Raw genomic sequence first — 22,140 nt, 5'->3', positions numbered from 1 at the left:
ATAATTAAAACTGGTGGCAATAACATAAACCAATATGATTGTTAAATTATGCAGGAGAGTCCCGTGTTTCCATGTGACGAAACATCAACAGGATTTCTGCAGGATTAAATTCCAGACTTACACATGAAAGTATGATAGTAACCATATCACATTTCAGTAGATACAACAGTCATTTCTAGGGGTGTAAATCACAAGTTTCATTACGATACGATATCATACTGATTCTTTGGACAACGATATTTGCTGATATCACAAAATCTGCCGCAATACGATTTTGTCTCGATTGAATTCTGGGGCCTGCGATCGATATGAGACAATAACATACGACTGTTTTACATGATCAGTTAAATTTATATAAACTCACAAGACGCAACTAAATTATGATTTGACAATTGTATTACTGGTCTTTTCCAGAAATTTAAAATAAAAACAATCTATTCTTTTTAATAAAAAAAATTAAAATAAACCTCCTACGCTATAAAATGCCACATTTCTCATGTTTAAGAGCAAGAAGAAGAAGAAGAAGAAGAAGAATTTAAAAATAACGGTATCTTAAATGTATCTTAAAGATGATGTACGGTATCGATATTTTCACTTTGCATCGATGATATTAGATCATCATGGACCATTTAATCAATATATCAATAGCTTTACACCCATAGTAATTCTAATGATAGAATTAATTTAAATGACCCAAACTAACACAGATAAGTGACAGAAAATGGATTGGTGGATTAACCAATTAAAAATGATAAATTAATTTAAGTTAGTTTCAGTTTTTGCTAAAAATGACACGTGTGTGACAGTGATTGCTGCAGGTCTGATGGCACTGACTGGAACTCCACAAGAAAGGATTTAACAGCCTCCTACATGCACAATAGAGTGTCGCAACAATCCCACTTTAGTGTTTAGTTATAAATGTATAACATCTCCCAACAACCCATAATCCAGGGTTTCCGCCAGTGTATTGCCAGCCTAACTTGACTCCCCGCTGGGCCTAAGCATCGGGGAATTATGTGTTTTTAAGATGTTTTTTAAAATAAAATGTGTTACACAAGTAGCGAACTCCTTTAAGGAATAAGTGCGTAGGTTGTGTGCTTAACGTGTCTGTGTTTGCGGTCGAGACATAGAGAAAGAAAGACACAGAGGGAGCAAGTGTGTGTGTGTGTGTGTGTGTGTGTGTGTGTGTGTGTGTGACGGACTGACGGCAAATATGAAGTCAGAGGTAACGTTATAGCTGTGAGCGCAGCGGTGCAGTGTGTGTACAGTTTAGGCTGTCGGTTAATAATTGCTACAACACCTTTAAGGTGGACCAGCGCTATTCTCATTATGACAAGCAGCTCCTTCGAGTTTTGCTCAGCAGCGCAACCCCCGACCCCAGAACGAGCAGTTCCTTCCACTTCACCACTCATGATAAAATACATCATGTGGTAGTCAGTCAGCCTCACCCCTCCAGCTTTGATCAGCTTTCTCCTGAACTCTTTGGTGGGGTTGTTGAAGGTGAGCTTCTCACAGCGCAGGTGGTTGACTGGCGGGTTGCCCTCCAAGTTGAGGAATAGGTCGTAGTTGAAACACACCTTTTTTGGCTCCTCCTGAAGAAAGATAACAGGATAAAAAGACGGGTTTAGACCTCCTCTAACAGCACGTGTGACACAAACTCATTTGTGTTTGTCTTTTGCATTAAACCAACATATTTCACAACAAAGGATAAAAGCTGAATGAATGAACTATCACCCAGGAAGTCAATAAAACAGACAGACATCGCCGGAGGCGGCACACTGATAAGAATCAACAAACATTCCTGAGAGAAGTTGTAGAGAAGTGGACAATAAAGCCGAGGAAAAAGCATTCAGACGTGCTTGAGAGATTTTATAAACAAAAATTTGTTCTTGTAAATGCAGATTGATTAATGGTTGCTGATATTTACACTCCTCTTCACCTTTTAAGCATTTCCTTGATGTTCTTGACAGATTTGTTCATTGTGCATAACTTAATGCACATAAGTGAAGGATGTAACATTTCTGGGTGCAGTCCAGAGGTTTAATATATTATAAAGAGCTGCAGCAGACACTAATGTGCACATGCCTCTTAAACATCATCCTTATCTTATAATGAGAGTAAAGTGGGTCTTTCCTTCTTTCATCATTCATTTTAATGGCTGATGGTGCCAGTATAATAGCGTGTGTTCGTTTTATTTCTCTCACTTAAAGAGAGAAATGTCCCTCTCATGAAAGTTTTACTAACACAACCGGGGTTTCTGATTGGCTGAGTGCATATATAAGAACTCCTACTGGAGAGTGTGTTAGTGTGGCTGTCCAAAGTGAAGCCATTCACAAAAAAAGATGGTCAAACGATGGTTTTAAACCATCACTGCATTGCACTTACACAATCTACATGCACTTGAAGTAATGTGATTATTCTTGGCTTTGGACAATAACCTGATTTCTGAAACATCATGTAAGAAGGAACAACCGGTTTCTTTCATCAAGTAATGGAATTAACCTGGTTAACACGGCTTGATTTCTGCTGGAAAAACCTGTTTTCCTCATAGTAACCCAGTTTTATCTGTGCATGTAGAGGCCTCCTTCAGTCTGTAAATATTTCAGTGCTGTTCACAAGTACTACTGTAACTGTATATGTCCATAATATAACACCTACAACATGTAAAAATCCATTTGCATAACTCAAGCCTAATTATTTTTATTTCCTAAATCTTATACTTTCTAATTGTTTCCCCACAGCCTAAACTCCTTCTGGAAATACAGCAACTACACAGTTTACTGTCAGTATCCAGTCGATCTCACCTTGTTCTTGAAGTAAACCTCAATAGGCATGAGGAAGCCTGCGTAGCCCGACTCCTCCACTTTATATGGAGGCTCCTTGCATACTGCAGACAGACAAAGACACGTCAATAGCAGTAATTAGATTACTCACATTACTCTTATCAATAGAATGAGTTAATGGGGGACAAATCTATAAACTAAATATATTATAAGAAACAAATACTCCTTAAAGTTTCTCACAAAATGAAAACAAATTGTTACATTATTTGAGAACAACAGTCTTAGCAAACTATATAAATACGACCATGAATTCAATGTGATGAACAACAGATTGAGGATTGAAGTCAGTGAAATTTGTCATGATAATTGTGTCCAGCCCAGTCTAAGATTTCTTTTAAAAAGGACACTTAAACACAAAACAGTGACATAATAATAAATCAGTTCCAACGTGGCCGACACGTTTAGGCATTTACAAGATGGACAGTGAGTGCACCAATTAATTAAACAGACAGAAATGCAAAGAGACAAATTACACATAGATTATTTCCCTGCACCATTAGATCCACTAGTGCACTGTTTGTGGAGGCAGTGACCTCTGTGAATGATCAAGAAAGACGAGTGCAAAAAACGGAATCTTAAGCACTTAGACCATGTTTTTATTCAGCAATCTCTTCTATTTATTTCTGTGTTCATCGTTTTAACTGATGTGAAATTTGTTTCTATATTCTGTGTTTTGAATGTGTCATGCTGTATTTATCAGAGGTGTGACTTGACAAAATAAAAAAAGACTTGCAACTCGACTTGGACTTTAACACCAGTGACTTGTGACTTCTTTTGGACTTCAAAATACTTGATATTTTCTCCAAAGCCCAACAATTAAAAAGTATGTTATTTAAAAAGTGTGTACACAAAGACGATCAACTGCGGTTTATTTACTTTTTGAGAGATCCGTTATTGATTTGTTTGGGAAGAAGATTCACTCGTGGGAAGTAACTAAACTGAACAAACTGAACAGAGATCCTTTATTTGTTTGGGAGGAGGATTTACTCTAGGGGGGTGGGGGGATATCTTTTGTTGTATATTGCTGAATCTCCAAAAAGCAGTGTTTTTTTTTGTTAAAATCTGGACTCTTTATTTGATGAATTTTGGTGATTATTATTGTGATACGGAGCACTGATTCATGTATCCATGTGGGGGATTGACCATAAAAAATCTCAAACATTAAATTGGCAGAGGCTGGCACTCAAAGAACATATATAGTAGGTAATCCGCTACACCAAGGATCAATTAATTTCCCTTCATTTCCTGAATCAACTAACGTTAACGCTATTCATTCCCAGCAAGTCAACACTTAATTTACCAGATTCTCTTTATTTGAATCAATCCGACAGCATCCAATCAAGTTGCAGGAGAAAACTATGAAGAACCAACGTTATGCTACTGAGAACCAGTTGGCTCCAGTTACTATGTTGTTAAAATGGCATAACACTCAAAGTTTAGGACTTGGGACTTGAGTGCAAAGACTTGAGACTTACTTGTGACTTGCAAAACAATGACTTGGTCCCACCTCTGGTATTTATTACTAAATGTCTTATATGCAGCATGTGAAATAATTACCTTTGTGTGTGAACTACGCTATTAAAATAAACATGTTCATATATTGATGTCTGTCTGTCTCACCTCTCTTGGGTTTGGGGAAGCTCTCGTGCAGGCGGAAGACAACCTTCTCTACAAAGTGTTGGATGTCGCCAGTCTCTGGCCCTCGGACAAACACCATCCAGTCGTGGGTGAAGCCCTCTGATGTCACTTTCTTCCTTAGCTGGGCTCTGTGGCCCAACTCCAGCTTCACCTGCACTGTGCACTGAAAAGAGACGGACACAGCCAAAAAAGTCAAATACTGTTTATCACTATACTCGGCGTGCAGACGTGGGAGGATATACACTAGAAGGACAAAAATATTCAGATCAAGAAGGGAGATGATGAAGAACGGAAACATTTGTTATCTACGCTAGGTACTCGTACTTGTACCGTGAGATTGTTTTCTTCTTCTTCCGTTTAGACTTTAAACTGCATGTGGATTCCTCGCTTTCTCATGATAGAAAGATTTACATGTAAATGTAACGCTTTTCCTTTCTGTCTATGCTCACATATTATGATGTATTCAAAGCATTTATATCGCAAATGAAATGTGTCAGACTACAAAAAAGGACAAAAAGGTTGCACAGAAAATATAGTACCATGAAATACAACAAGAATTTCAGAGATTTTAAGTCAGTTTTAAAGCAAAAATGCCCAAAATGAACTGGCTACAGTGTCCGTTCAGGTTCTAAATGTGAATATTTGCTGGTTTTCTTAGACCTCTATCATAATAAACTGAATATCTTTGGGTTTGGACAGTTTTTCGGACAAAACAAGACATCATCTTGGCCTCTGGGAGACTGTGATGGACTTTATTTTCTGCAGCCATACTGCTGTGGTAGAGCTGCACCATACAAAACATATGATGAGCTTATAAAATATGATGCATTGTTAAAGATTAAACTACTCAATATATAAATTAGAGCTGAAACAATTAGTTGATTAATCCATTAGCATGTATAGCCTCATATACAAATATAACCATCTCAATCATCACTTATGACCCACTAGAAGTGTGTGGCTGTATCTGGACCTGCTGAGAACCAGCCGCCCCAGTGTTCGTAATGTTTCAGGGCGTCAACCTCTATAAAAAGGTAGAGACCAAGTGCCGGATCATAAGCACGCATCCGAGAGGAAGCTATAGAAATGGCGGACGCAGCGCCGAAAAAACGCAGATATAGCGATGAGGGGTCAAGCAGCAAAAGCTTGTTACTAACCGAGAGTGACTCTGGGGTTGGCTTTCACCCGCTGGCGGGCAATCCTACTCATTGTGTTTTTAATAAGCAACTATTTTAATAATTGATTAATCATTTAAGTAATTTTCTTTTAGAAAACAAAGCCAAACTTTTGATGGTTCCAGCTTTTTAAAGGACCAGTGTGTAACATTTAGGAGGATCTATTGGCAGAAATGGAATATAATATTAATAAGTACGTTTTCTTTAGTGTATAATCACCGGAAAATTAAGAGTTGTTTTGTTCTCGTCACCTTATAATGAGCCATTTATATCTACATAGGGAACGGGTCCTCTCTCCATGGAGTCCGTCATGTTGCACCGCCATGTTTCAAAAGAAGCCCAGAACAAACAAACCAAACACTTAACTTTTCCTGCTTGGGCTGGAGCCGATAACGTTACGGGCCATTCGTGTTTTTGCGTCGGCCACCGTAGCTCTCCAACACGCTCGGCACACGGGAGAGGCTTCCGTTGATTGTAATCTCCTCACCTCACCGCTAGATACCGCCAGATCCTACACACTAGACTTCTAAATGTGAGAATTTACTTTTCTCTGTTCTATATCATCACCAACTGAATGTCTTTGGGTTTTGGACTGTTGGTCGAACAAAACAAGGCATCACCATACGTTCACTGTTTTATGGACCAAACGATAACTTGAGAAAATAATCTATCTGCAGATTATTCAATGATGAAAATAACTGTTACAGCCCTATCCAACAGACTTCAAAATTCAACATTATAGTGGAGACACCTTGCAGACTGAGGATTTTTTAAGACATAAACATAAGCAAAGCTGGTAATGAGATTTATTCATTGGTTTTTGATTCCACCTTGAACAAAAAACCTCTGAGTCTCTATTTTGGAGTGTGTGGACTTTATACTCAAGAGAGCGAGGCTGAACACTTGGTCTGGACCAACACAAAGCTGGACCGGTGTCGGGACGCTCCCTGTGGAATGGGAGTGATTAGCTGCCCGAGCCGACGGATCTCAAAAGGCTTGTCCAGAAGAGGGGCACATTGTCGGGCTACCTCTCTCTGCCAAGAACAATGACAGCGACGGGACCAGTAAATGACACTGTGTTGGTGTGATGGTGGGGATTGGCATAGCAAGTGAAGAGGCTCTGGAGATGGGAGTGCAGAAGGGAGCGAGGAGGTGGCTGGGGGGGACCAGAGGGGACAGAAAGGCACTTTTTGTCCAGGGGAGGACTGAAGAATGTGGGGATTTGGCCCCGGCACAGAGCAGCTCGTGAGCTGGGCCTGAGTGGGGGGATTAGAGGGGACGGGATTGAGATGAGCTGGTCTGGCACTCCCTGGCTAACTCTCGCTCTCTCTCACACACACACACACACACACACACACACACACACACCCTGCCTGGCTCTCTGCCCAGCCATTCTGTGGCAGTAATGCCCTTAAACTCCAGACTCCACCACACCCACAGTGAGCAGCCGTGGAGTCCCTCCAATCATCAACAAACCCCTCCGCCCCCAGACGACTCGGCAGAATCAAGACTGTGATAAGGACAACATAAAGACCAGGATGGTAATGAGCCAGAGAGGAAGACGGTGACTCTCTATTAGAATAAAGGGAACATTAAAACAAACATAAAATTTCTCCCAGTAATCTGAAAATGAAGAGCCCAGGAGGAAATATGAGGCTGAGAAAATTGAGTTGATTAATTGATTAGCAGATAGACAGACTAATTAGTCAAGAACTATTTTCAAAATTGATTGTTTTCCTTCCTTTTGTATGAAAAAAACCCAAACATTCACTAGTTTCAGCTTCTCAGTTGTGAGTATCTGCTGCTTTTCTTTGATTTATGTGACAGATATCTAGAGTTGCAACAATTAATCGATTAGTTGTCCACTATTAAATTAATCTCCAACTATTTTGATGATCAAGTAATCTGTTTGAGTAATTTTTTAAGAAAACTAACAATTATTTTCATTGTCGATTAAGCTGTTGATTATTTCTTCGATTAATCGATAGTCGTTTCGTCTATAAAATGTCAGAAAATGGTGAAAAACTTCAATCAATCAGTGTTTCCCAAAGCCCAAGATGACGTCCTCAAATGTCGTTTTGTCCAAAACTCAAAGATATTCAGTTTACTGTCATAAAGGAGTAAAGAAACCAGAAAGTATTCACATTTAAGAAGCTAGAATTCAAGAATTTAGACTATTTTTGGACAAAAGTTACTCAGACCAATAAATCAATGATAAAAATTGGTGATTAATTTAATAGTTGACAACTAATCGTTGCAGCTCTAGCTTGTATCCGCCCTGTGATTCAGATCTGCTCATGTCACCGTCCACCCTTCCACCAAGTTTTCATGAAAATCAGGCCAGTAGTTTTTCTGTAATCCTGTTGACAAACAAACCAACAAACCAAACCAGAAACACAACCTCCTTGGCGAAGTGACTAAGATCTAAAATGTTCTATGTTGACAGACATGGGCATAAACTGAACTGTGTCAAACTGTCTGAAAAACATGCATCTAAAAAACTGAGTGTTGACTATAATTTCTACCAATAATCAGAACATTAAGAGCCCAGAAGGTAATATTAGGCTGGAAAATAAAGACATTAAATGAAAAACATATTGATGGAGATAGACATTAATTGAACTTCAGTACACTGCCTGAAATATGAAACACCGGGGACATACATCTAAAAACAATGATTACGTTTTCTCAAACAATCAATTCTACTAATATCAGACGGACTTATTTACTTGTGGCAACACATTTATTAAGCTTTCCTCTATAAAAGGCAACAAAGCCACAAACATTGACATGGTGTGCATGTCTCTCTCTTCCTCCTACACAGTGCTCCAATTGAGGGGAAATACAAATTTTGGCAGACACGCTGGCTCCCATGAAAACAATGAACTCCCAGCTGACACGTAAATAATACCCCTCGTGACCATGTTAATTTCTTACAGCTAATAAACGATTACACTAAAAAAAAAAGTCTGAAAGTTTCCCTCGGAGGGGACACACACAAACATACACAAACGTGACAGCAGCTGTATTTCGATGAAGCCGCTAAATCTTTCATCATCACACCAAACATCTAAAAGAAACCAAACAGTTACTTGTATTGGAAAACGGTCAATCCCAGAGAGCCACGGGGGAGTCGCAAATAGCCTATTTGCTGCACCCAAGGAAAACAAGTGAGAATTGTAAATAGGGTGTGTGAATGAGTGTGTTGGGATTAAGAAAAGCTGCATGACCACTCATCTTGTCATCCGAACTGAAGAGTTCATAAATGCAGATCTCGGTATTTGCACACACGACCCTGTCTCACTGTCCATGCATGAAACACTTTGGCTGTGTCATTATGCTGTAATGTGCAATAAATAAATTCAAATACAACATTTACAGGCTGAACTTGACTCTGGATCTGACAGACTCAACTGCAGGTTAACTTGGCCTATCTAAAACTAATGCAGTATAATAAAATGATTCTGCAATATATCTTAATTTTCATTATAGTTATAATGCTCAGCTGGGGTTGAAAAAATTAAAACACCTTCTAGACTCAATTCAACAACTAACTACAGTCACTAAAACGGTGGTGTCAAACTCATTCAAGTACATTTTGAAAATGTTCACAATTAATGAACAATCCCATTTACAGTTGTGTCACATAGCCTGTAAGTAAGCATGTGAGATCTATAATATCCAGCATAGAGCCCGCTACTCTTATTAGGACAGCACGACCTGCAGTGCACAAATAGGAATACTTACATTTTACTGAAAAATCAGAATTAATGATTTCTCTGCAAATGTTCACACTTTGCAAAGTCAATGAGTGGACCGGATTGGACCCTTTGGCGGGCCGGTTCTGGCCCTCGGGTCGTATGTTTGACACCCCTGATCTAAAATTACCATAAAGTTGAATCAACACCTCTATAAAAACAGATTAACAACAAGTAGACTTTATAACCATGAGGGTAGGTTTCACTGCATTACTTTTAGCTACATGTACCAAATAAGCTGTGCATATATTTGAGTAATAAGAATGAAAAATCTAATGCAAATCTCTCCCACAGTTAACCTTCATCACAGAAGTACAACTACACTGCTGGTACAAATTGTAGCAGAAGACTTCCTCTGGATGAACACTCACAGATCTAGTTAAAACTTCAAAGGGACCCACGCTGAATGGGGACTAGCTCCAAGAAAGTGGCTAAGCCACTTTCCCTGGGTGTGTGTGGCCTAACCATCTGAAATATAGTCCTGAATAACCTCAGGCATTTAACCCATTTTGAAGCTCCCTCACAGCTAGCGGATGTGTAATTTGGTTTACCCACTTTTCTGTTTTTCTGCTAAATAAATTATGTAGCTTTGTAGGATGACATAAATCTTATCAAATTTATACATGCATCAGTATTACTATTTGAAGAGGCAAAGGCAGTACTTATTTTTTTTAAAATTGTATTTAACCTTTATTTAACCAGGTTAGTCCCATTGAGATTAAGAACCTCTTTTCCAAGGGAGACCTGGCCAAGACGGTCAGCAGCAAGAACACAAAGTTGCAGACACAAATAGAGATAAAATACAATTCACAAACACTAAAAGCACTAAAATTTGCATTAAAAGAGAACTATCTAAAGACAAATGGGGGAGGACAAAAAGGAACTTTTCTGGGAGTCGGCTGTACAACAAGGGGGCTAAAAACATTGGCATGCCATAGTGTCTGCTTCTAAAGCCTTCATTTTAGATTTAAAAATATTTAACTTTCTTATAATTATGTTTTATATTCTGGGTGCTTTGTAATGATCAGCTAAATGCAATGGCTGGTCATCATAGCTGGAGATTGTCAGCTTTTCCACCATGCTGCATGCATTTTTACTCCGACATCAAGAATGTGGTGTTGCATTAAACATTAACCAACTGTTGGCAAATAATGCAGAGGTATTACAGTTTTCTGCTAAATAAATCATGTAGCTCTGTAGGATGACATAAATCTTATCAAAGTTATACATGCATCAGTATTACTATTTGAAGAGGCAAAGGCAGTACTTATAATTATGTTTTATATTCTGGGTTCTTTGCTTTGTAATGATCAGCTAAATGCATGGGTGGTCATCATGGAACTGGAGATTGTCAGCTTTTCCACCATGCTGCATGCATTTTTACTACACAATCAAGAAATGTGGTGTTGCATTAAACATTAACCAACTGTTGGCAAATAATGCACAAGGTATTACAGTTTTCTGCTAAATAAATGATGTAGCTTTGTAGGATGACATAAATCTTATCAAAGTTATACATGCATCAGTATTACTATTTGAAGAGGCAAAGGCAGTACTTCTAATTATGTTTTATTTTCTGGGTGCTTTGTAATGATCAGCTAAATGCATGGGTGGTCATCATGGAGCTGGAGATTGTCTGCTTTTCAACCATGCTGAATGCATTTTTACTCCACAATCAAGAATGTGGTGTGTGCATTAAACATTAACCAACTGTTGGCAAATAATGCAGAGCTTTGTAGGATGACATAAATCTTATCAAATTTATACATGCATCAGTATTACATTGTGAAGAGGCAAAGGTAGTACTTATAATTATGTTTTATATTCTTTGCTTTGTAATGATCAGCTAAATGCATGGGTGGTCATCATAGCTGGATTGCACACACAGAGAGATTGTGAGCTTTTCCACCATGCTGCATGTATTTTTACTCTACAATCAAGAATGTGGTGTTGCATTAAACATTAACCAACTATTGGCAAATAATGCAGAGGAATTACAGTTTTCTGCTAAATAAATGATGCAGCTTTTAGGATGACAAATCTTATCAAATGTATACAGGCATCAGTATTACTATATACTATTTGAAGAGGCAAAGGCAGTACTTCTAATTATGTTTTATATTCTGGGTTCTTTGCTTTGTAATGAATCTTGTCAAATGTATACATGCATCAGTATTACATTGTGAAGAGGCAAAGGCAGTACTTATAATTGTGTTTTATATTCTTTGCTTTGTAATGGTCAGCTAAATGCATGGGTGGTCATTATGGAGCTGGAGATTGTCAGCTTTTCCACCATGCTGCATGCATTTTTACTCCACAATCAAAAAATGTGGTGTGTGCATTAAACATTAACCAACTGTTGGCAAATAATGCACACGGTATTACATTATAGGATGAAATAAATCTTATCAAATGTATACATGCATCAGTATTACTATTTGAAGAGGCAAAGGCAGTGCTTATAATTATGTTTTATATTCTTTGCTTTGTAGTGATCAGCTAAATGCATGGGTGGTCATCATGGAGCTGGAGATTGTCAGCTTTTCCACCATGCTGCATGCATTTTTACTCCACAATCAAAAAATGTGGTGTGTGCATTAAACATTAACCAACTGTTGGCAAATAATGCACAAGGTATTACAGAAGTTTGGCTTTATTAGCCCTTTGCATGTGAAGGTTTGAGGCCCCTGGCTAGTGGAGGAGACACCCACCCCGCCTCTCCAACCAGCCAGCTCCAACCCAACCTGGGAGAGGACAAATCTTTTCCCCCGGTGCCTTGTAGCAGCTCCTTAGCCTTTTAGCCCACGGCCGACACACACTCTCCTCTGATAGGTGGACTAGCTTAGCTTAGCTTAGCTTAGCTACAACACAAAAAACCTCGACTTAAATAAGGTATACATGCTGTTTGAACAGTGTGCATGCAGCTTAAACACCAGGTGTGGATCTCTTTGTGTGCCTGGTTGTGGCTACAGATGAATGGTGTGGTAGACTGAAGCTAGCTAGCGGTAAATACCGATGTATGAGTGTGCCACACAGAGCTAGCATAGCTCCAGAGCCAAACAACTACGAGTTCATTAGCAGCAGGAGGGTTTTTCTCTCTTGTAGCTAAGCAACAAGAGGATTCCTGCTCTGCTCTGCTGTTTGGCGTTCAAAGTTCACCCACAAGGAGACACTTAAAGCCCACTGTACCTGGTTCTCCATGTTTCTCTGGCCTCAGTGATTGTTGTATTTATTTACAGCGGCGTTTGTGTGGAGCGTCTCCCCAGCCTCTGCTCCTCATTGTGTGTCAATCCAGCCCCAGAAAGCGGAAGGCAGACTACGGGCTGGCTCAGTTTCACCCTCCTCCTCTTCCAGACTAGACGGGCTGCTGCTGGCAGGGCAACCAAAACAGAAAGCTCTCTCAGCCAATCAGCGGGCGAGGAATTTTAAGCACTCTTATAAATGAGCCAATCAGAGCGCTCCGGAGGCGGGGCGTCCGCTGAGCTGCAAATACAATTAAAGCATTTTCTGGTGGTTTTCTCGAGTGACAGCGAGCTCGTCCCAATGGTGACTGCTCTGTTTCAATTGTAAAATGCACATGATGCTAATTGATTAATCGGGGCTCGATTGCATGGCTTTCAGGTTTTTAAGGTTTTGCTTATCAGACTTGCAAATGCAATATGAATAACATTAACAATGGAGCTTGTATGTTACTCATACAACTTAACATCTTTTATTTTTTCATACTTTATTTCAAAAAGTTCAATACAGTAGATACATAAACATGTTCAGATTTTTTTTATCACAAACAATTCTGCAAATATATTTTACAGTATAAAAATAATAAAAATAAATAAATAAATTATATTAAATTATTTGTTTCCTATACAACAAATAAAATGTAAGGAAAGAAAAAGATGAACAAAAACAAAAAAACAACATTAACAATGGGGCTTATATGTTACTCATACAACTTGATAACAACTTTGATTTTTTCATTACAAACAATTCTGCAAATATATTTTACATTATAAAAATAACACAAAAATGAAACAAATTATACAACAAATAAAATGTAAGGAATGAAAAAGATGAATAAAAACAACATTAACAATGGAGCTTGTATGTTACTCATTCAACTTAACATCTTTTATTTTTTCATACTTTATTTCAAAAAGTTCAATACAGTAGATACATAAACATGTTCAGATTTTTTTATCACAAACAATTCTGCAAATATATTTTTCTGTATGAAAATAACCAAGTTATTATAATAATATAATATATATAATATATAAATAATATAATATATCTTACTCATACAACTTAACATCTTTTATTTTTTCATACTTTATTTCAAAAAGTTCAATACAGTAGATACATAAACATGTTCAGATTTTTTTATCACAAACAATTCTGCAAATATATTTTTCTGTATGAAAATAACCAAGTTATTATAATAATATAATATATATAATATATAAATAATATAATATATCTTACTCATACAACTTTATAACAACTTTTATTTTGTCATACTTTATTTCAAAAAGTTCAATACAGTAGATACATAAATCAGATTTTTTATTACAAAAAATTCTGCAAATATATTTTACATTATAAAAATAACACAAAAATTAAATAAATTATACAACAAATAAAATGTAAGGAATGAAAAAGATGAATAAAAACAACATTAACAATGGGGCTTGTATCTTACTCATACAACTTAATAACAACTTTTATTTTTTCATACTTTATCTAAAAAAGTTCAATACAGTAGATACATAAACATGTTCAGATTTTTCATTACAAACAATTCGGCAAATATATATATATTTTGAAGATGACTGAAAACAAAAAAAACGACATTAACTATGGGGCTTATATCTTATTCATACAACTTTATAACAACTTTTATTTTTGTTCATATTTTATTTCAAAAGTTCAATACAGTAGATACATAAACATGTTCAGATTTTATATTACAAACAATTCTGCAAATATGTATATATATATATATTTTAAGATGAATAAAAACAAAAAAACAACATTAACCATGGGGCTTATATCTTACTCATACAACTTGATAACAACTTTTATTTTTTCATACTTTATTTCAAAAGTTCAATACAGTAGATGCATAAATCTGATTTTTCATTACAAAAAATTCTGCAAATATATTTTGCAGTATAAAAATAACACAAAAATTAAATAAATTATACAAAAATTAAATTTAAGGAAAGAAAAAGATGAATAAAAACAAAAACACAACATTAACAATGGGGCTTATATGTTACTCATACATCTTAATAACAACTTTTATTTTTTCATACTTTATTTCAAAAATGTAATACAGTAAATACATAAACAATTCTGCAAATATATTTTACAGTATAAAAATAATACAAAAATAAAATAAATTGTACAACAAATAACATGTAAGGAAAGAAAAAGATGAATAAAAACAAAAAAACAACATTAACTATGGGGCTTATATCTTATTCATACAACTTTATAACAACTTTTATTTTTGTTCATATTTTATTTCAAAAGTTCAATACAGTAGATACATAAACATGTTCAGATTTTATATTACAAACAATTCTGCAAATATGTATATATATATATATTTTAAGATGAATAAAAACAAAAAAACAACATTAACCATGGGGCTTATATCTTACTCATACATCTTAATGACAACTTTTATTTTTTTCATACTTTATTTCAAAAGTTCAATACAGTACATACATAAACATTCACACAGTATTCCTTTGTATCCTAATGTTGATTTTTACAACACAAAAATCAAAAGAAGAATCTAAAGTGATTCAAAACAACTGTTGGTTATAGCACCATGCATTTTCTGCATCATTGAGATACAAGTTTTCTAAACTATCTGAATGCATTAAGACCAAAAGTTGTTAAACTGATCTTTCTCAGCCTGTTCAAATTTTAAATGTTTCATCTGAAGAGAGCGCACTGATTGAAAACATCTCTTTTATTCCACAGAGTCAGGGAGTGAGGGTCCGTTGCAGTCAGGTCTCTGTGGTGCTCAGACTTTGATGTGAGATTATCGGGCCTCAGCTATGGGACAGAAGGTCACCACTCTCTCACTAGCTCGCCGCCTCCCCTTCTTCCCCTGCCGCTCAAACGGATCCAGTCTGCCTCTCAGTCAAATCTGAGTAAAAGAAGTCCCACCTGGCTGTCAGACACGAGGTTGTCCCTCTGGTATTGAGACATCAACCTTTAAATCCTCCTTTTCAATATGTAGGGAGAGGGAGAAATACAAAAGAAGACAGGTTTATTATGATAAAAAGCAAACGTAAACAAAACAAATGCTGATTTTCTTTGTCCACTGCAAATAATGGAAAATGGAGGTGAGAAACACTCTAATTTCGAACTCCTTTTTGAAGCCCTATTACTGCATCATAATTTCACATGAACACAATATTTAAAAAATAAAATGAGACTCAAGACTTTGAACTTATTAGGGATGTCCCGAATACAATTTTTGGTGCTTCGAAGCTTCGTTGAGAAATATTCAAAGGTATTTGAAGCTTCGCTTTGCGGCACAGCGCAGCAGGCTGACATGTTCTGTCTGTCTCCATCTCCCCTGTTTCAGTGCCCGGGACAGTGCCACTGTCGCACTACTGTACACACACGCACCTCTACACAAAAACAGCGATATCCGTCTGTGAATAACAAATAATAATTCATGTTGAATATGAATATTGAATAATTTGTGCGATTTTTCCTTATTTCATGGGCTATTTTGGGATTTATACATTATAATAACATATAAAAACTAACAACGAAGCATTCAAATACTGATTTGGAGATCCATTAACATGGCAACGGTCGAAGCTTCAAAGCCTCGAAGCATTCGGGTCAGACCTAAAAATTACTAATTTGGAAAAACCACAGCTTTATATATCTGCATACTGGTTTATGTCAGTCCAAGACAGGCTACAGTCAAATAGTCAGAATACACATTTGTAGTCCTGCTACTCAACAGCGTCTGAAGTGAGTCAAACATGTTGGATATTTGCAACAAATTATGGGTGACGGATCTTGACCGCCTGACGGATCGCAGCTGAAAACAAGAGACAGTTCTTTCTTTGGGCACATGGGGAGCAGTGGGTGGCAGCCCGCAGGCACACACACACAGTTTCTGCAGAAATGTCAGATCTTCTAGTTCTACTATTATTTGTAAACAGTATTGAATAATCTCCTCAGCAGACAGGAGGTCACTGTTGAACAGTCACGTGTAGAGAATGCCTAGGCACTGTATTTGCATATGATCCATTGTGAAATGTTGCGGCTCGGCCTGCATGTGCACTTGATAGACAAAAACATCATGACTTGTTTTGTTTTTTTTAAACTCCGATGCCACACAGTAAACTTATTTGTTAAGACACTCTCAGAGTGAACTGTTGTCTCATCATTTTTTTTGTGTGAATAAAACACAATACTTTAGAGCTAAACAGTAAGCCTATAGAGGGCTACAGGAATGAGTCCTAAAACCCAGACATGAGTTCGCATTTTAGCACATCCGGTTCCCTCCTCTGGAAATCAATGTTTTTTTTTAATGGGGTTTCAGTTAGATGCCTGAAATAAGGTCTGTGGTTAACACAAAATTAAGAGATTTTAAAGTTTTGCTCTAGAATATAAAATATGTCAGTAAATACCCCACTCATGAATTTTGAAGCTTTTATGTGTCTTTAAAAAGGCGGTTGCTAACAAGTGGCTAAAAGAGACTACTAAACAAAATCACGCCGACTCGTCCGCCTTTACAGCATCGTTGTGTATACTCGCGCTCATGCAACCGTGGTGTAGTTCGTTTATAGCCTAACATTAGCTTTGTACTTCAGGCGATTGCATTTACACTTCAGAAATCATAAAAGTGGTGTTAATTTGTGGAGATGATCTTACTGAACAAAACGTGTCAGTATCATAAATGTTTGTTTGCCACAGAGCCTATTGTCTGCAATAACCCAAAACCCAATGGAAAAATCCCATTGGATTTTGTCGAGGGAACCAGGGCGATGCTAACTTCCTGGTTGGCCTACAAAAATACGTCATCCCTGGAGCACTCTATACTCAGACTTACTGTGATGCCGAAGACTGGACTATCACAGTCCATCACAGACTCACAAAAATAGTTAAGGGGTGAAGGTATAGTGGCCATTACAGTAGTGATGAATACAGAACAATAAACACAAGGACTAATACAAATAGGACTAATAACAAAAATCAATAGCAGTGGATGTAAAAGAGTGATAATACAATAATAATAATAATTATTATATATATATATATAAATATATATATAAATAAAATAATAATAATAATATTATTATTATTATTATATATAATAATAATAATAATGATATATAATAATTATTATTATTATAATATATATACATATGTATGTATATGTATGTCAATGAAATTGATTGGAATGATCAATAAAGTTGTGATAATGTTTCAGGTGGACTAATACAAAATAAAATGAGAAGAGTGCTACTGAGATGACTTTGGGTTATTACATCATATGTTTTGCAGGCAGGGATCATAACAAGGGTTTGTTTTGGCATGCTGACCAACCTCTGACACATGGGAGGTCTTGATCTTCTTCGTTGGGGGTATCGGGGAGTCTGGACTGGATCTTGTTGCAGCCTCAGCCCTCTCTGGAACCACCGTTACCTAAATGGAGAGACAACAGTTACATGTTTACCGTAAATAGTGAAATATTGGTCAGGGCCTTTATTTACCTCGACTGAAGACTGAACCAGGCATATTTGAGAGTATACAGTAGATTACATGGTTGCTGCTACTGTTGAGTCTAGTCATTTAGCCATCAGTCCAGTGAACCAGCCAGTGTATTAGTCCGCCTCACCGCTCCAGCTTTGATCAGCTTCCTCCTGAACTCTCTGGTGGGGTTGTTGAAGGTGAGCGTCTCACAGCGCAGGTGGTCACCCTCTGAGTTAAAGAAAAGGTTGTAGTTGAAACACACCTTTTTTTTGTTTCTTCTGGGGGAAAAAAACAATAGAAGGAGGAGGATTTTATTAAAAGGTACAGTGTGTAGGATGTGGTGGCATCTAGTGGTGTGGTTACAGATTGCACACTGTTCCTTTAAGCTTATTTGTGTCCTTTTTTACTTTCTTGCGTGACGCAAAGTCATTTGTGTTTTATCTTTGTGCATTAATGCCCTACACACCGTCAGCTCTATATATTTCACAACAAAAGATAAAGCTGAATGAATGAACTATCACCCTACAAGTCAATAAAACAAACAGGGTGTTGGCTTCTGATAACATTGCGGAGAGAAGCTTAGTTGTGGAGAGGGAGACGATTAAAGCCGAGGAGAAGGCTTTAAGATAATTTGTATAAACAAAAATGTGTGTTTGTCTTGCGGAGCCACACTCTGTTCATGCATACTGCAGATAGACACAGATGATGGACATCTATCTGTCTAAATAATGTTTATAGATGCTTTACAAAAGTATTTATTAACAATTTAACAAGGTATTATAATTATAAGTTGCAACTTTATAATAGCCATCACTAATACATGGTAAAGTGATAGTTAATTAAACTGTTAATAGTTGTTTTACTGTTAACAAACAATAAAATGATAATTAATTTTTACTAAATAGTTTTATGACATTTTATCATTAATTTGTGTGATACAAAATAATTAGTCTATAAATTCTATATTGTATCATAGCTGATAGGAGACAATAACAATTACATTCTGATAACATTAAAAACTATTTATTATCTGTTTATTGTTACACACATTATAACATTTTATATACTATATTAAGTATTTGTTAATGATTACCAAAACAATTTTAAACCTTTAAAAAATCGTAAAACATCTATAAACATTACATAGACAGATGGACCAGAAACCAATTATTAACCATTGACAAAGTATTATTTAAATGATTATAGATGCATTACAAAGTATTTATTAACACTTTAACAAGGTATCATAATCATCAGTCGCAACTTTATAATAGCATCCATATAATGTTTATAGATGGTTTACAAATTATTTATTAACCATTAACAAATACTTAATACAGTATATAAAATGTTATAATGTGTGCAACAATAAACTGTTAAAATCTCATACATTATAGTATTACTAATAATTAGTAAATATTAATATTTATCATTTCATTGTTAACAGTAAAATAACAATTACTATACTAAGGTTTAAATAACTATCAATTTGCCATTAATTAATGATGGCAATAATGACCAATTTCCTGGTGGAAACCCTGTGCACTAATTTTGTGTTTAATTTAAATGTGTTATGCTGCACTTCTTAATGTCTTTTATGCAGTGCATAAGCACTTTGAACTGCATTTGTGTTAAATATGTTATATAAATAATCTTGCCTTACATATACAGTATATGTACAGTGAAAGGATGTGCTGTTGTGCGCATGTTGAAAAAGTATCGCTCCGTCATACCTCTCTTGGGTTTTGGGGTAGCTCCCATGCAGCTGGAAGACAACTTTCTCTACGAGGTGCTGGATGTCCACATTCTGTCTTCTGACATCTTTTTCTTTCTCCCTCAGCCGGGCTCTGAGGCCCAGCTCTAGATTCACCTGAACTTTACACTGAAATGGTAGAAACAAGAGAGTAAAAATACTGTACCTTTATAGGCCAGAGAAAGAACAAGGAGGAGAATCACATCCAACGCCAAAGCACTGTTGTTGAGATCAAAATGAAGGCCGAGTTTGAAGGTGGTTGTGGTCCGAGCATGGACACCGAGCCCCCTACTTCCGGTGTCCCTGCTCGGTCACATGTCTAACAAATTTACCTCAGCAGGTCATGACCTCCCTTAGCTCTGAATAGTAGCTCTCTACTCCCCTTCATGGCTGACTGGTCCCAAGGCTACAGACTGGTAGTAGCTCTTCTCCCTCTGATACAAGGACAAGAGGAGGGGAGTTTAACACCTAACTCAGGGGTCAGCAACCTGCGGCTCCAGAGCCACATGTGTCTCTTCAGCCCCTCTCCAGTGGCTCCCTGTGGATTTTTAAAAGTGGAAATGAATAACTGTTTTTTGTTTGCATTTTCATTTTTATTTATCATTGTTGTCTATGGTACGACGGTACAACGGAGTATTAGGGCCACATTGAGGAAAAAAAATAAATCTGAGATTTCAAGAATAAAGTAATAATAATACGAGAATAAAGTCATAAGTTTACGAGAAAAAAGTAGTAATATTATGATAATAAAGTCAAAGGTTTACGAGAAAAAAAAAGTCGTAATACTATAAAGTAGTAATTTTACGTGCTATGACTTTATTCTCGTAATATTATGACTTTTTCTCGTAAAGTTATGACTTTATTCTCATATTACAACTTTTTTTCTCATTAAGTTATGACTTTATTCTCATAATATTACGACTTTTTTTGCACTTTACTCCTCACTGCATTAGACTTACAGTATATACTATATTCTTAGACTATAAGCTGTGTGTAAACTGTATAATGTTTTGCGCAACAGACAGGTTTTCTTATTTTTTTTTTGCCTTAAATGGCTCTTTTGATAGTAAAGGTTGCTGACCCCTGACCTAACTCATACCACATACACACACACACATCCAGAGGCATGAATAAAGAACAACACATACATATATTAGATATGCAAGGCTTTGTGTCCCAGACATCTCCTGATCCTACTGACCTACTGACTGACTGTATTGCCTGTGTGACCTGGAGCATCTGATTAGGTATGCCTGTATCATTTACCACTTAATGACATCTGCACACATGTATAGCTTCTTTTCTTGCAAATGTATGACTTTATAATCTCAGAGAATAATACGTTTTTTTTCTCGTAGATAAATTTGTGAATTGTAAATTGACCACTTTAATGCTAGACAATATCCGAGTTTTTTTTCTCCAACAGACTGAGCTTCCTTAATATTTTTGAGAAAAATAATCTTGACTCCAGGTTTAATCCATATTAAAAGATTAAAAGCTACACATTTTATTATTATATTATATTTTATTTAATAAGGAGACGTAAAGCCACTGTGCCATTAGTACCTGGTGGTCCATGTTTCTCTGTCCTCTTCTCTTCTCCTCAGTTCAGCTCAGAAGACAGACCTGACTCCTCTCTCCTCTCCTCCTCTCCATCGCCTCAATAACAGACCTGAGGCAGACTCGCCACGGCAGCTGCTGCTGCTTTGCGGCAGCTGCTGCCACTGTTTTTACGGCAGAAGCCGCTGTTTTGCGGCAGCTGCCACTGACAGACCAAACAGCTGCATAGAAATAGAGAGGGAGTAGAATGGACATTGAACTGGTCATCTGACTACTCTCTTATTTTTCTATGCTCACTGCAGTGTGCAAGCCTTTGATTCCTGTTTATTTTTGGGCCACCTGAGTTTGACATCTGAACAAAAGCACACCTTAAAAGTCCCATATTGTAAAAAGCTAGATTTTCATGACTTCTTTTTTTATTATTAATCATATAAAAACTATATGTGAATCAGCAAAATTCTGGGCCATTATTTTATTATTATATTATATTATATTATATTATATTATATTATATTATATTATAATATATTATATTATATTATATTATATTATATTATATTATATTTTATTATATTATATTATATTATAATATAATATATTATATTATATTATATTATATTTTATTATATTATATTATATTATAATATAATATATTATATTATATTATATTATAT

The 22,140-nt window shown here is 36.3% G+C and overlaps 2 protein-coding genes across 5 annotated transcripts in view; both read right to left on the bottom strand.

The window, feature by feature from the left end:
- Positions 1-12,805, bottom strand: part of LOC141767493 (protein ENL-like) — a 30,943-nt gene extending 18,138 nt beyond the window's left edge. For 2 of the 4 annotated variants that reach the window (XM_074634841.1, XM_074634843.1), the window contains exons 1-4: positions 12,604-12,803; positions 4,464-4,644; positions 2,805-2,887; positions 1,449-1,592 (exon numbers count right to left, since the gene is read on the bottom strand). In XM_074634841.1, coding sequence (XP_074490942.1) covers positions 1,449-1,592; positions 2,805-2,887; positions 4,464-4,644; positions 12,604-12,615 — 420 coding nt within the window. In that variant the 5' untranslated portion in view covers positions 12,616-12,803. Of the gene's footprint in view, positions 1-1,448; positions 1,593-2,804; positions 2,888-4,463; positions 4,645-12,603 lie in introns of all 4 variants that reach the window. The other 2 variants (XM_074634844.1, XM_074634842.1) reach the window with 2 other exon arrangements.
- A 1,908-nt stretch (positions 12,806-14,713) lies between these two features.
- Positions 14,714-21,560, bottom strand: LOC141767492 (protein ENL-like). The gene is made up of 6 exons (XM_074634840.1): positions 21,473-21,560; positions 19,887-20,035; positions 18,299-18,431; positions 18,007-18,105; positions 15,062-15,655; positions 14,714-14,878 (listed from the first exon to the last, which is right to left on the bottom strand). Exons 1-5 carry the CDS (start codon positions 21,482-21,484, stop codon positions 15,605-15,607), a joined length of 444 nt encoding a protein of 147 aa, XP_074490941.1. The 5' UTR covers positions 21,485-21,560; the 3' UTR covers positions 14,714-14,878; positions 15,062-15,604.
- Positions 21,561-22,140: the final 580 nt, after the last annotated feature.

The sequence above is a fragment of the Sebastes fasciatus genome, chromosome 5 (assembly GCF_043250625.1).
Source record: "Sebastes fasciatus isolate fSebFas1 chromosome 5, fSebFas1.pri, whole genome shotgun sequence".
NCBI lineage: Eukaryota > Metazoa > Chordata > Actinopteri > Perciformes > Sebastidae > Sebastes > Sebastes fasciatus.
This window is presented reverse-complemented; position numbering and strand designations above follow the sequence as displayed.

Coding starts and splice junctions, on each gene's coding strand:
- LOC141767492 (XM_074634840.1), bottom strand. Junction 18,106..18,298: donor AGCTGATCAAAGCTGGAGCG/GTGAGGCGGACT, acceptor CTCTCCATTTAG/GTAACGGTGGTTCCAGAGAG. Junction 15,656..18,006: donor AGACCTCCCATGTGTCAGAG/GTTGGTCAGCAT, acceptor CATATTGAAAAG/GAGGATTTAAAGGTTGATGT.